This window comes from Thermothelomyces heterothallicus (genome assembly GCF_042370625.1).
Source record: "Thermothelomyces heterothallicus CBS 202.75 unplaced genomic scaffold P884_scaffold_16, whole genome shotgun sequence".
Classification (NCBI taxonomy): domain Eukaryota; kingdom Fungi; phylum Ascomycota; class Sordariomycetes; order Sordariales; family Chaetomiaceae; genus Thermothelomyces; species Thermothelomyces heterothallicus.
In genome coordinates this window covers 763,514-778,940 of record NW_027192577.1, presented here as the reverse complement: position 1 = coordinate 778,940, position 15,427 = coordinate 763,514, and the positions used below count along the sequence as shown (strand labels likewise).

Genomic DNA, 15,427 nt, shown 5'->3' with positions numbered 1-15,427 from the left:
TAATCGTTTAACTCTCTAGACTTTTAGATAAGTGGTCAAATCAAGCGATTTCTAAAGGTCATCTCCGTTATCAAGAACTAGCGCCTCTATTAAGCGATTAGGGCGACTCCTATTAAGAATATTAAGATCTTATTAAACCGATAAGATTCTATTAAGATTTCCCTCTTTCTATTAAGAAAATAATAAGAACTATTAAGAACTAGCGACTTTAACTCTAGAAATAGGTATAAGACTTATAAGACCTTAAAGACATTTCTTTATATAAATAGGCCTACTACCTAAGGGTAACTAGTATCTATTATCTATAGGAATAGGTAAGGTAGTAAACTATTTCCTAGGGAAAGATTGCTTAAAACTATTACCTAATTATATATATAATACTCTTAAGATATTATCTAGGCTATTTAATAACCCTATACCTAGGTATTAAGAATAAGAAGATAAGGTAGATATACTTAAATATTAAGATATAGAAGAGGAAGATAATACTTAGAATAATATCTTATAATAGATAATTAACTTATAAGAATTAGTTAATTATTATTAGAAGGAATATAATATAGTCTTTATATAACAAACCCAACTCAGACTTCTTCTAAAAGGGTTCAGACGAAGGTAAGTGGCGCAGGACAAGTATACAGGTCGTCTAAGGGATTCGGTAAAGCCAAAGGGTTCACAACAACAGAGTTATCTCTCACAGTAGTACGAAGCTATTAGGAGTACTATAATTGTAAGTTACTATCACTAGTAAACTCTCAGAGTCTACCAAAATGAGTAACTATCTATATATATATATATAACCTTCCTAGATCACCCTGATCAGTCCTTGGTCAGTGATCCTAGTAAGCCGCTCATCGCGATTAGTAACTTTACACTGATCTTGGTAATCGTAAGCCAGTATACGGTAGGGCTTACAATGCTTCCTACGTTATAATTGGTTCCTTCCGTCCTTTCGGCTTAATTAGCCTATCCATGCCGGTAGCCCAGGCGGTATCTATATATATATTTCCGTGACACGATGCCCTCCCTCCGAGGCTTTCAACCCGAAAGCCCTCTTAGGCCGTTTCAAATAGCGCCAACTCCCTCTCGCAACTTGCTCCTATGAGTTCCCCCCCCTTGCTCCCTTCCGCCGTTTACCATGGCTGACCATGTAAAGAAACGCTGTCGTGATATAACGCGTAAACGTCGTGTCTTAGTCGTTACGATTAAGCGAGACGGTTCCGAAACTATGCCGTGTTCTAACTATTAGCGCGTAATGCCTAAGAAGCGTTATATTATATTAGGAAATTCTAAAAGGTGTTTAAATTATACGTATAAGGGAAAGTCTTATAACAGGCCGAATGTAGCAGATTCCTATAAGTAGCTTCTATTTGTCCCCTTGTTTCCATTCTAACTTATTATAGTATTACGTAACTAGCGTAAGTAAGACAGGCTAGAGGAGGAAATTTTAATAGTAGAGGATCTACTTTAATAAACTTTAAGCTACCTTACGCGTTTACGTTGTCAAAAACAAATGTTACGTAACCAGAGTAATAAATTCGTTTATCAAGGTATATAGGGTTTAGATAAGGAGGACGGGGTAATAGCTCCGATATCAGATAAATAAGATTTAACAGGTTAGGCGTAGGCGTTAGGCGCCTTTGGTATAATTAACTAGGAAGTAATTAGCTTATCCCTAGGGTTAGCTCCTACCGGTACTTCTTCCTTCTTAGATGCCGGTTAGGTTCCTAAGTCGGCCCTTATAGTCGGTTAAGGTTCCTCTAGTAGAACTATTCTAGTTTTTCAGGGCAGTTTAGGTTCTTAACCGGCTCCTATAAGTTATCTTCTATTCTAAAATCAAGCCATTTGACCAGGTACTACAGTTCCCTATTAATAATATATAAATCTAGGATTTCTTTAACATCCTATTCTTCCTTTTCGTCCTCTACTTCAATATTTATAGCGATCTTGGCGTTTTTCAGTACTAGTTCGAGAAGTGAAATATAAAAAACATCCGTCCGTAGTCGTATAGATGACGGTAACGATAGTCGATAATTAGATATCGAGATTCGTTCTTTAATAACAAAAGGTCCGACCTTCTTAAAGTCTAGCTTCGTGCTTAGTCGCTTGGTTCGCAGATTTTATATAATTAGATAGACTTTGTCTCCCCTTTCTAGGCGAGGTCCCTCGAGCCTGTATTTGTCGTAGTGGTTCTTCATTCTGATTCTAATAAACTCGAGTTCCTTTTTAAGTTTCTTATATAGTACGTACATCTGCTCTACTTTAACTACCGCTCTTGGCACTATGACCTCTGGTCCTTGCCTTAGGTCTACTTTGTATCCGTAGTTCGTAAAGAATGGTATAACTTTGGTTATTTCTGTCGGCGTTATGTTATAGGCAAGTTATACTATTAGTAGTAGTATAACCTAGTTATCCTACTAGTAATTAACGTAAGAATAGAGGTACTACTTAATAACTTAATTTAGTCGCTCCATTTGTCCGTTAGTCTGTAGGTAATATGCCATTAACAGTTTACTATTAACACCTAATCATTATATTAACGCTTGCTAGAACTTTAATACAAACTTGGTATCTCTATCGGTGATCTATTCTTATAGCCAAGTATATACTAATATAACTTGCTGATAGATTATATCTACTAGCTATTTAGCTATCTAGGACTCCTTATAGGGAAAGAAGTATGCCTATTTAGTTAGGCGATCTACTATAATAAGAATACTATCGTAGATTACTCCTATAGCCGTATCCTTAGATTCCAGCAGTTTCGTAATAAAGTCTATTATAACTAAACTCTATAGTTTGTTAGCTATTAGTAGTAGCTAAAGTAGCCTGTATAGCTTATATTATACCGTCTTACTTCGATTATAGATATCGTAACTCTATACGACTTCCTTAACTCGTACCATTAACTATAGAAAGTCGTAGTGTTTCTTGACTTATATAATAATCCTCGTAACCCCTTTATATCCTCCGAGTTTCAACTTATAAAGCTCTCGAATCATTTATAGCTACTAATCCTTGTCATAGATATATACTTTACCTTAGTACCAGAGTTTTCCATCTCTTTCTTCCACTCCACTAGGTACCATTAGTCTAGGTACTACTTGATACTATACCTCGTTAATCCTTTCTTCTCGAAAAATTACGTAATATTCTAGGAACGAGTCGAGTAGGTCATTGTCCACAGGTATCTGTATTTCGTAATATAGCGTTCCGTCTATTCGTTCCTTGAATAATAGTAGCGTTGTTTCTGTTTATCCTTCTATATAATCCGTTCGTCGGCTTAAGGCGTCCGCTCGTATGTTCTCTTTACCTTTCTTATAGCGGATCTCGAAGTTAAATTCCGTAAGGAATTCTACCTACTATATTTATCATCCGTGAAGCTCTTTTGTCGTTATAAAGTACTATAAATTCTTATAATCTATATATACTTATACTAGTTCGATCGTACTACTAAGATATAGTCGCTATTCCTTAAAAGCTTCGATAATCGTAAGTAGTTCCTTATCATAGATCGGATAATTAAGACGTAGTCTATTAAGCTTCTTTAAAAAGAAGGCTATAGGATATAGCTTCCCTTATTCGTCTCGTTATCCTAACTATCCTCCGATAACGTAATCTAAAGCGTCCGTTTCTACCTCGAATAGCTTCTTAGGGTTTAGTAGTACCAGTAATAGATCCTCAGTAATGATATCGCGAATCTACGTAAATGCTTGCTCGTGTCGCTCTTCCTATTAGAACTTAGCGTTCTTCTTGGTAAGCTTGTATAATAGTCATACGATCGCTCCAAAGTTCCTAATGAACATCTAGTAGAAGTTCGTAAATCCGATAAAACTTCGTACTTCCGTGACTAATATTAGTTATAGCTAGTTTTTAATGGCTTTAATCTTTAAAGGTTCTATCTAAATTTGTCCTAGGGATATCTTATATCTTAAAAACACCGTCTTCTTAATGTAAAATTCGCTCTTTTCCTTGTTAACTAATAGCTTATATACGTATAATACGTCTAGCACTACTCTTATATACTTCTAGTGTTTATCTATCGTCTTAGAGAAGATAAGTATATCGTCAAGATAATATACTATAAATTTATCGAGAAAGGGTTAGATAGCTTGATCAATCAGGGCTTAGAACGTTACTAGCACGTTCGTAAGTCTAAATGGTATAACGAGGTACTTATAATAGCTATAGGGTATTCTAAAGGCCATTTTCTACTCGTCGCCTTCTTTGATCTATATATAGTTATAGGCTGATAGTAAGTCAAGATATATAAAATATTAGGCTCCTGCTAATTAATCTTAGAGCCGTAAGATTAGCGGTAATAAGTATCGGTTTTTCATGGTCTATTCGTTAAGTTGCTAATAGTTAACATATAACTATAGCTTTCCGTCTTTCTTAGGCACAAACAGGATTAGGTAGCCTACTAGCAATGTCAACAGGCAGATATATCCTCTTCGAAGGTTCTCCTCTAAATATCGCTTAAGTTCTTCGTTCTACGTCTAGCTCGTATAGTAAATCTTAAAGAACTTTAGTCGTACTCCTTCCTTAAGCTTAATCTTATAATCCTATAGGCTATATTCTAGTAGTCCTTCTAGGTATTTCGGTTCGAATACTAGGTATCCTTCGTATTCCTTTGGTACTTCCCTAATCTTGTCTCGTTTCTCGGTTTTCTAATAGTATACAAACTTGGTTCTATCTATAGCGATGCTAGCGATTTCTCCTGTCTTAACCCACTACTCTAATTACAGTACTCCGCATTCGTTAACAGAGAGAACAGCTATTAGTAGTTCAGCTCGTTCCTCCTATTATAGTGTCGATATCGTTATACTGCTTCTTCTAGAGTCTATAGTAGTCTACCTACCACTACCTATCTCTTACAATAGATCTATAGGATATACCTTTCCTTAAGCATCGTCTATTCGCGATCCTTATATACTCCCTATCTCGCTAGTCAAATATAACTCCATTCGGGGTTATAAGTAGCTACTATTCTTCTAGCTAATGTCCGGGTCGTAGTCTTTATACTATAGTAGTCCTAGTATCATATCTTTATCATCGCCTATATCTATAATGCTAAATATAACTATTATAGTCTTCCCTACCATAGTAATGTTAATTGGTTTAGTCTCCCTATATACCTATTATATTAGGAATAGCCCTTTGACTATACTATACTTCCGTTTCATTCTCTAGGGTATCTATAGCTAATTTATAAGTATTGGCGAAATTAGGTTTATCTCTACTCTACTATCTATTAGTATAAGTATTTCGTACTGCTTCCATTATACCGTTATCTATAGTCGCTTATCTTACCATCGTCGTCTAAAGATTACGGCGATTTCTTATATCTCTGCTAGGAGGTCTCGATATAGTAGTCTCTTACACTAGTTCCTCCTATACTACGCTACTACTCGCCGCTATATAGGCGTTAATAGTTTTTAAGCCCCTCAAAGGGCCCTAACCCGTTTCCTAGGTCAGTATTAACCTCTTCGATTATTCGGCTAATAGCGGCTTCGTCGATCGTACTCATTTCCACGAGCTATTAAGTGCTTACAGCTTCCTACCATTAGGTTCGTTCTACTTTCCATTATACGCGCTATAGCTTCATCTAAAGCTCCTAAATTCGCGATTTCTTTTCGTCTATATAATAAAGACAATCGTTACTCTAGCATAAGTCCTATATGTCTCGTCCTATTCCGTAGTACCTAGGCTAGGCTCGTCTTAGAACTACCGTAATGCCTTTCAGACTCTGGGTTTCGATCTTCTAGAGTAATTCGGCCACTCTGTTTCCCGCGTCGTAGACCTATTCTATAGGGCGTAAACTTCCGTCCCCGTTTTCCTATCAGGTTAGCTAATAATTGTTTTCAAATTTATTATAGAAGTGGTATTAGCATTTGTATACTATATACTAGAACTAGGGTACTTATATATATGCCTTATATCGAGGGTATAATTATATAGCGTTACCTAGAAGATATTAGAATTCTTTTCCGAACCCTTCCTATTATATATAGACTATAGGTACCCTAATACTAAGGTAAGAATATTTCTTCTAGTAGCTTTCCTAAGTATATTTGTCTTTTCTACGGTTTATATATATAAACTAATACTCGAGGTTCTATATATTATAGCTAAGTTACTAATTGTCAAAGTGCTTGGTATAACTATTAGGTCTATCGTACGTCATAGGCTATTCCCCTTTAATAGTTTCTATAATATGTTAGAGTTCCCTTATTTCGTCCCTTATCTTATCGCTCTACTAGGTAAGTCGAGTCAGGCATCTATCTCGTTCGTGTAACTCTATATTAAGCCGGAAAACTTTGTTATAGTACTATTCGATCCGTTCCTAAAGGAATAGGATGTTCGGTCTAGGTCGGTCGACTCCTTAGGTATCGATTGTCTATAATCTATCCCGCCTCTATATAACTATAAAACCCTATTACCTCAAGGCTAGGAGAATCGAAATCGGTAGTGTATATTCTCCTACTATATCCTATTTAGTAATACCTATTTCTAGGTCTATAATAACTAGTTCGGAGTATAACGTCTATTCGTCTTTGCTATTATTATTATATTCGAGACTATCTATATTACTATCCCTATCTTTATAGCTTATAACTACTACTTTAATGATATCCTTAGTTTTGTTAATAACTGTAGTTTCCTTTCCTAGGACTGGTTTCTAGTCTTTCTTTAGGCTTTAATATTCCTACTTATAGTGTTCTTTCTTTCTGTAGTTATAGTAGGTAGCATTAGACTTGTCTTTAGACGTCTTCTTCTTATCCTACTTCTATACTATATCTATATCTATAGCTCTAGGATATATCCTATATAAGGTACTAATATATACTCGCTTTCTTTTATCATTAGCCTTAACTATAGTTCTATTTATTTGACCTTATTTCTATTATTCCTATATATAGAGCCGATCGTTAATTCTAATAGCCTATATAATATATTTATCTAAGGTTTTAGGCTAGTTATACTTATATAGCTTGTCTTTAACCTTTTCCTTTAGGCTATTATAAAATAGTTATATTAATGCCTTATTATTAAGCTAAGACTTAAGTATATCCTATCTAAACTATATAGTATAGGAGGCCACTAACTTAGTCTATTAGAGATTAGCAAGCCTTTCTTATATATAAATCTTTTTGTCTTTGTTACCAAAGACCTTCCAAAGCTCTTCTTCGAAATGGTTATAGGACCGAAAGACTGCCTATATAAATACGTCTCGGTCGTCTTTATCCTCTTTAGTAAGATAGTCATTCTATATAGGCTCGAACCATCTAAGTGCCTTACCCTCTAGTCTCGTAGCTACGTAGAGGACTTTAGCTTTATCGTCCAGAAACTTGTCGTCATTAAGCCGGAAGTAGGATCGGAGATTAGTCAAAAACCCTACGAGGTCCTCCTTAGTTCTTCTATACTTACCAGGTAGTTTAATCTTGATATAGCTTGCTTTGGCAGTCTCGAGCGCCTTGATTTTGGCGTAGGCCTTGTTAACTAGTTTCTACGAGTACTTTTCGCCATTCTCGAGTTCCTTGATTCGAGCTTAAGCAGCCTTATCTCTCTAGTCTAACTCCTAGATTCGCTGCTAGAGTTAACTAAGCTAGGCAAGCAGCTATTCGGCCGTAACGCTAGTAGCTATATCGATATCGAGGTCGAAGTTACCTCCGTTCTGAACTATAATAGAATAAAGGAAGTGATAGCAACGTATAACGAACCTAACTCAGACTTCTTCTGAAAGGGTTTAGACGAAGGTAAGTGGTGCGGGACAAGTGTACAGGTCGTCTAAGGGATTCGGTAAAGCTAAAGGGTTTATAATAACAGAGTTGTCTCTTATAGTAGTGCGAAGCTGTTAGGAGTACTATAATTGTAAGTTGCTATCACTGGTGAACTCTTAGAGTCTACCAAAACGAGTGACTATCTATATGTATATATAACCTTCCCGGATTACCTTGATTAGTCCTTAGTTAGTGATCCTGGTGAGCCGCTCATTGCGATTAGTGACTTTATACTGATCTTGGTGATCGTAAGCTAGTGTGCGGTGGGGCTCGTAGTGCTTCCTACGTTATGATTGGTTCCTTCCGTCCTTTCGGCTTGATTAGCCTATCTGTGCCGGTGGCCTAGGCGGCATCTATATGTATATTTCCGTGATACTTTATTAAATAATTATAAGCTCTTGCTTCTAATACTCTATCTATAGAGAAAAGGACTTTCGTATTACTCTCTATACTTACTAGTAAGGAAGATCTAGAGGTATAAGATATATAACTATAGTTATTATTAGTGCTATATAAGCTCTTCTACTACCTCGATAGCGATATCCTAGAACCAGATAAGGATAATACTATTACCTATAATATATAAGAGGCAGATTAAGTAGATATCTACTAAGTCATTACTATATCTCTAAAGAAGTTAAACATCTAGTTATATATAATATATATTAGCTAGAATCTAGAAGTCGTTAATCCCTAAATAATATATAAGAAAGTCTTTAAGGCATTATAATATAGTACTATTAATATAACTTGCCTCCTTATCTAGGAGTATATTAAGATTAAGCTATCTAAGTTTAACTCTATAGATTGCTATATTAACTAGCTTTATATTCTCTATTAATGCCTATATAACCTAGGTATCGTTAACCCTCTAGAGATAGATATTTACCTAGTATTAACTATAATTAAGGAAGGCTATCCTAAGCTTTATAAGTAGAACATCTAGAAGATAGAAGATAAGTCCTTTACCTAGAACGACCTTATTAAAGATATAACTAAGACCTATATTAACTATAATATAAAGAAGAATTTTATTAATATTACCATTAGTAATAGTAATAATAATAATAATATTAATAATAATAAGAAGAATATAGATAATCCCTCTAAGCCTTTGTCTAATAGGAGGAGGATAATATAAGGTAATATTAAATATTATAACTATAATAGATACTTTAATTACGAAGTTAAATACTATAGTAGCTATAGTTAGTATTATAATCCTAAATAAGTCTATTAGGCCTATAACCTAGAAAAGGTACTAGACTCCTAGCTAAAGAAGGTATACTTCCTAGTAAAGAAGAACGCTCTATTATTAATAGTAGTACTATACCCGAACTTAGGAATAGCTAATCTAGCGATATCTACTATATATAGTGTCTTCTACTCTACCAACTTTGCTTCTATCTAACCATCTTTTCACTCTAGCCTATAGATTTAATAGGATTTCTATCATTCCTATCAACTTCCGAAGTCTAATAGGCCGTTAAGGTAGTAAGAGATACCATTTATTATAACTCGGTAGCGGCCGACACCGTATTTAACGATATCAAGTGGTTTACTAAGCTATACCGATTGCCTAAACCGAGGGTATATCTTTCCTTATCTAGCGATATCACCTAAGCTAATAAGATCAGTATTATCGTATACAAAATAGTTCTAAGTAATGGTATAAGCATAATGATTAAAATCTAAGAGGCTCTTTATAATCCTACCTCCCCTGCTAACTTAATCTATATAGGGAAACTGATCGACGAAGACGTCTTCTAGAACCAGGTAAACTATACCCTATATATAGGCAAAACTAGCTAGATTATTATAGAACTTAAACGACTTGGCGATATCTTCGTTATTAATAATGCCAAACCGACCGCACTTAGTGGTAATGTTACTAAGGTATCTTCTCTTACTATAGCTATCTTTATATCTATTAACTACTAGGTTATATATCGCTACCTTATATATATAGGCAAGGCTACTATTAAAGTGGTATATAAAGATACTAGAATCGATCTTACTAATAAGGATGCCGATATGTTTTATAAACCCTATATTATAGGAAAAGCGACTGATAAACTAGGTAAACGTGCCCTAACGTAGCTAATAACACCCTTCTACTTCGTCTATATAGATATAGTCACTTATAAGAACCCTAGCTACCTAGGTTACAAGTATAGCCTTTATATTATTAATATCTAATCAAACTACCATTAGGTTAAGTATAGCTATACTAAGTTAGAAATATTCGATAGGCTAAAGGACTAGATTATCTAGATATATAACCAAACCGGCAAATATATCTAGATGCTTGGACTTGATAATAGAACGGAACTCGGCCAGTCTAGTAGGGATTTCTATAATAGTAAACTTATAGTATTTACTAACACTAAAGGTATTACTATCTTAAAAACCACTCCTTCGAGTCCCTAGTAAAACGGAAAGATTAAACGTACGGCTATAGACATCGTTTAGAAGGTATAAATAACGATAATTATATATCAAATCCTAGAGGTATTATAGCCGTTTATCATTAATACTATAGTTATAGTTACTAATCTTCTACTAACTAGAGCTAATCCTAATAACAAGAGTCCTTATAAGCTATTTATAACTACATTAAATATACTAGAAGAGGCCTATAAGCTATATATCTACTATCTATATACCTACTTCTGTCATACCTACTACTATATTAAACCAAATAAACGGGATAGAGCTAACAAGTTCGGTCCTTATATAGAGAAAGGTAGGCTTATCGGATATATAGACATCTATAGTAAGATTTACTAAGTTTAGAACCCGTGTACTAGTACTATTGTTAGAGTTAGTACTATCAAGTTTAATAAAGGCGATGACTATTATAAAGATAAAGATAGTGATTAACCCGAATATAAGGTAGTGTTTACGGATATAACTATCGAAGAAGACGAATCCTCTCTTAAGTTCTACCAGGTAATCGTCTAACCGAAGAAGGATACTCTATTAGAACAATCAAATCTATCGCCAATAGATTCTTCTACATCGCTAGCAATTGCTAAATCGGAGCTAAAAGGTACATCAAATGCTAAATATAGGGTAGAGACGCCTATTTAACCGGTAAATCAATCAGGAATACTAATACCTTAATTACTTTAAATGCTAACTATCGTATCCTAGTAAGTACTATCGTCTACTCTAATAGAGCGGATACTATCGCTACCTATCTAATCGGCACCTATACAATTGGTACTATCGCCTATAACGACGACAGAGGAATAGGATAAGTTTGTCTCTTTTATAGATGACGACGCCGTCTAGGAAATCTATTAAGAAGAAGCTCCTATACTATATAACCACCTGTTAGCACTGCTTACCGCCTACTCCCTATAGATAGAGGAAGCAATAGGGGGGAGACCTTATAGGTAACGGATATCCTATTATAAGGATCTATCGTAACTAGGCTTCTATATAAAACTAAATAGTAGTAAACTACTAGGTTAATATCTTACTTACTACTTAGATAACTAGAGGTTAGCTAAATCTATCGTCTTTATAGCTATATCTATTAGTATCAAATATAATATTACTATCGTCTAGGACCTATCGGTTCTAAAGAACTATCGTAAGGCCAAATATAAATCTAACTTTAAGGACTAGTAGCTCCCTATAATAATTAAACAAGACTAGAGTCTATAGAAGAAAGATATCTATAACCTTGTTAAGAAACGACCTAGTATATATATCTTACCAAGTAAATAGGTATATAATAAGAAAACCAATCTATCTACCGGCTAGAAAACTACCTATATAAGATAGATAGTCTATAGCAACTTTAACGAAGGATCCTAGAAATTATAAGACATCTATACTACTATCATTAATAGTATAACGGTCAAGCTCTTCTTTACTATCGTTATAATCAAAGATCTTAAATACTACTAATTCGACTTTAAGACTACATTCCTTAATATACTAATCCCTAAAGGAGTAGAATACTACATCGAACCACCTCCTAGACTAAACAAACCACTAGGAAAGGTATACAAACTAAAGAAGGCACTCTATAGTCTACGACAGAGTCTACTTTACTAGTTCCTAGCTATCAAACTAGTACTTAAAGAACTTGGATTCGAACTAATCCCTTCTAACATCTATCTTTTTCGCTATAAGGAGACAGGTATACTACTTGTCCTATATATAGATAACCTTCTTATAGTAGCGATAGACAAATCTATTATCGATAAAATCTGTAACCGGCTAAAGGTAAGATACGACCTTAAAGAGCTTAGGGAAGTCAAACGATTCCTAGGACTAGATATCTTATATGACTAGGCAAACTAGAAGATCTTCCTATTATAGGAGATATATATCACTATATTACTATATAAATATAATATAGAGGGCATTAATCTAGCTAAGACTCCCTAGCGTTCGAAGTTTAAATTACTATATATCTAGAACAAAATAGAGGATAAGAAGGACTAGTATATTACTTATACTAGTTAGTTAAACTAGCTAGCTTATAATATATAGATTGACATTATATACGTTGTTTCCTATCTTTACAAAGCAAATAGCGGCCTATTATAGGAATATCTAAATACCCTATAGTATCTATATCGCTACCTAGTAGGTATACGTTCCTATAGTATTAAACTCGGTAGTAATATAAAGATCAATAACTTAAAACTAACTGCTTTTACAGACGCCTCCTAGGCTAACGACCCCCTATGCCGATATTCGACTAGTAGATATATCGTCTTTCTAGCTAGAGGACTAATATTATAGAAGATAAAGAAATAGACCTTTATTATACTTAGTACTACTAAAGCAGAGTTTACAAACCTAACCCTAACTATATATTCCTTATAGTAGGTTTCCTAGATTTTATAGGAATATAGCTATCTATAGCTAACTACGCCTATTATCTTTACTAATAGCAAGAACGTATATATTAACGTAATAAATCCGTTAAATACTATATATACACGTACCATTAATATTCGATACAAATAGATCATCGAGAAATACAAGGAGGGCCGTTTCCTCCTAGAGCATATTAGAGGCACTAAGATAGCTACGGATAGATTGACCAAGCCACTAGAACGAGAGAAACATGCTTACTTTCTACAGCTACTAGGGATGTCAGAGAGACAAATACCCTAGGCAGTTTGAACCGTACTACGGGCAGGTGGAACTGTAAAGACAACTATATGTATTTGTATCTAGACTACCGTTTTGGGGAAAAGGATAGGCGACGACGTGGCTGTCTATGGGGGGGTGTGGTAGGACAAAGACTCCCGGACCCACCAGGCTTGCAGCCATCCACATCTTCCTGCAGGCAGCCCTGTTCGACTTCCTTCTTCTTCTATCATCATCATCATAATCAATCAATCTACCATCTTCCATGACAGCAGAGATCTTGATCTATCCATCCACGATAAAACCACCAAGCAAATCTTGCGTACGGAGGACAGTACTCCGCACTCAACCCGGCAATGGCAGCACACCGGTGCACTCTGTCAGGTCATTGATGTGCTCAACACCGAGCACGCTAAGGCGTACGTACGCAGCGGCATAGTCCTGCGAGGAAGTATTAGCACCTTGTCTCTTCCTTCCTGTCTCTCACCAGTGAAAAAGGAAGAAGACGCATGAAAATACACATGGCAAAATGAAGCTCACATCATTCCACACAGCCTGCCCATTCGCAAATGTTTGCCACAGCTCACGCGCGGGGGGGTATTGCGACAGCGCCAGGTCGCTCGGGAAACGAAACACGCCCTGCGGAGGATCCGAGCTGGCCGTCTGGTTATAGTAGAGGGTGTCCCAGACGCCCGGCGTAGAGTCCTGCGGGGACCCGGCGGCGAGCGGGTCGAAGAACCGCTGAACGCTGGCGGTGTGGGCACCGACGAGGGCGACAAGCTCGCCGAGGCTGAGCGTCTTGTCAGCAAACAGAGCCGCCAGCGCGGCGGCGTCGCTGTTGTCGGCCGAGGGGAGCCGGTCCGGGGGTGCGGGTGTGGCGCTGTCGTTGCGCCCGACGAAGGCGTGTGCCCGGGGGCCCAGCGGGCATGACGCGGCTGCTACCGCCGCACCCATCTGGATCAGGTCGGCCATGCCGGCGCCGCGGGGCAGCCACTCCGCGTACCAGGCCGCCATTTGTGCCGCGACGACCTCGAGACCGCGGTTGTCGTCCCGCGCCAGCTCACTGGGAGCCAAGAGGACGGACCCATCGGCGCCGCCGCCGCCCGCGGACTTCGACCACGTACCGGCGTCATGGAAGCCCAGGCGGACCGCCTGGCGCGCGAGCTCGTTGCACCTGCCGGCGCCGTCGCGGAAGGACGTAGCCATGGCGTCTGCGATGTACTTCCACATGCAGCAGGTCTCGCGGCGGCATTCGGAGCTGTCGAGCGGTCCCGGGGCCGTGTAGACGGTGGTCAGGTCCTGCGGTGATACGGCCGCGCGGTTGCCGAGCAGAATGTTCTTGATCGTCCAGCCCGCCGGCGACAGAGCGGCGTCAGGGAGGGTCCCGAGGTCCGCTAGGAGTTCCCCTGTCTGACGCTTCGCGGCGGCGAGTGAGATTTCTCCGGCGAGAGAGTTGCTCATACCCAGGAGAGTCCGAGAGACCCCAGGCGAAGCGAGGCCGAGGAAGAGGAGGAATACATATCTGATCTTCATAGCGGAGGTTATCTCGGAGCGACACGGACTAGATGCGGAAAAGTAAGGCAAGGCAACGTATGTCCCAGCTGAGGACATTCCCGTGTTTATATCGTGAGCGTCTGCTTGTCTTAGGTAGCCAGGTCTCCACGCAAGTCATCCACGGGTTGGCTGGCTTGCGTAGGTGGGAAACAGCACGTTGCGTTGAGCACCCGGGGCGTCGGGATTGCCCACTTCACCTCCCAGCTTGGCCATTTCCTGGCCTTTTGCCACCTAAACTGTGGGTGTCACGCCATTACTGTGTCGTGTTGGCTGGCTTCTAAAGGCTGCATGCCCGAGATGCAGCTAGCCATGGGGCTAGTCGTCAGCCCGACATGAGCTGGCTCATGCAGATGCCAATGCTTGGGGTGTACAGTGAGCAAGCTGAGGCGTCACTCCGCTGTTTTGCTCCGGGAGATTCGGAATCGAGAATGGTCAAGGCTCGTCTCTTGTCTGGTGCGCAAGAAGCATCAATGCGTGCCTTAATACCGGGGGAAGATGACAGTGACGAGAAGGGCAAAAACGCTCATCTCATCGCCGGAGATTCCCCAACCTCGGCCGACCTAAGTACTAAAACGGTGGTCAGGATCCTAAGCTACCTAGAAGAGAGTTTAATTCCTTACTTACGTTTCTCAGGAAGCTACCTATCTGAGGTTGTAGCTAGATGACGTACCCTTAGGTCCAAACAGAGTGGAGGACGTTAGGCTACTCAGTGCCCCTATTATGGGGATGAGCAAGTTAGCAAACTCTTCAACTGAGCGGCCTCTAGGATGAAGCATTCGACACAAGTATCCCTTCGGGTATTTGACACCCTACGGGGCCTCATTGAACCACATCCACAACCCCCCCCCCTTTTCCAAAAAAAAAAAAAAAAAAAAAAAAAAAAAAAAAAAAAAAAAAAAAAAAAAACCCTTTGACCGGTGTCTCGAAACCAAGGGTGCCGTAGCGTATCTCCGACGTGACCCACCGCA

At 38.3% G+C, this 15,427-nt stretch overlaps 1 protein-coding gene across 1 annotated transcript; it reads right to left on the bottom strand.

Annotated features, from left to right (window-relative positions):
- Nucleotides 1-13,250: 13,250 nt before the first annotated feature.
- Nucleotides 13,251-14,438, bottom strand: P884DRAFT_300987 (heme peroxidase; the record flags this gene model as incomplete). Its single annotated transcript, XM_069444824.1, has 2 exons — nucleotides 13,251-13,346; nucleotides 13,446-14,438. 2 exons carry the CDS (start codon nucleotides 14,436-14,438, stop codon nucleotides 13,251-13,253), a joined length of 1,089 nt encoding a protein of 362 aa, XP_069296498.1.
- Between the last annotated feature and the right edge of the window lie 989 nt (nucleotides 14,439-15,427).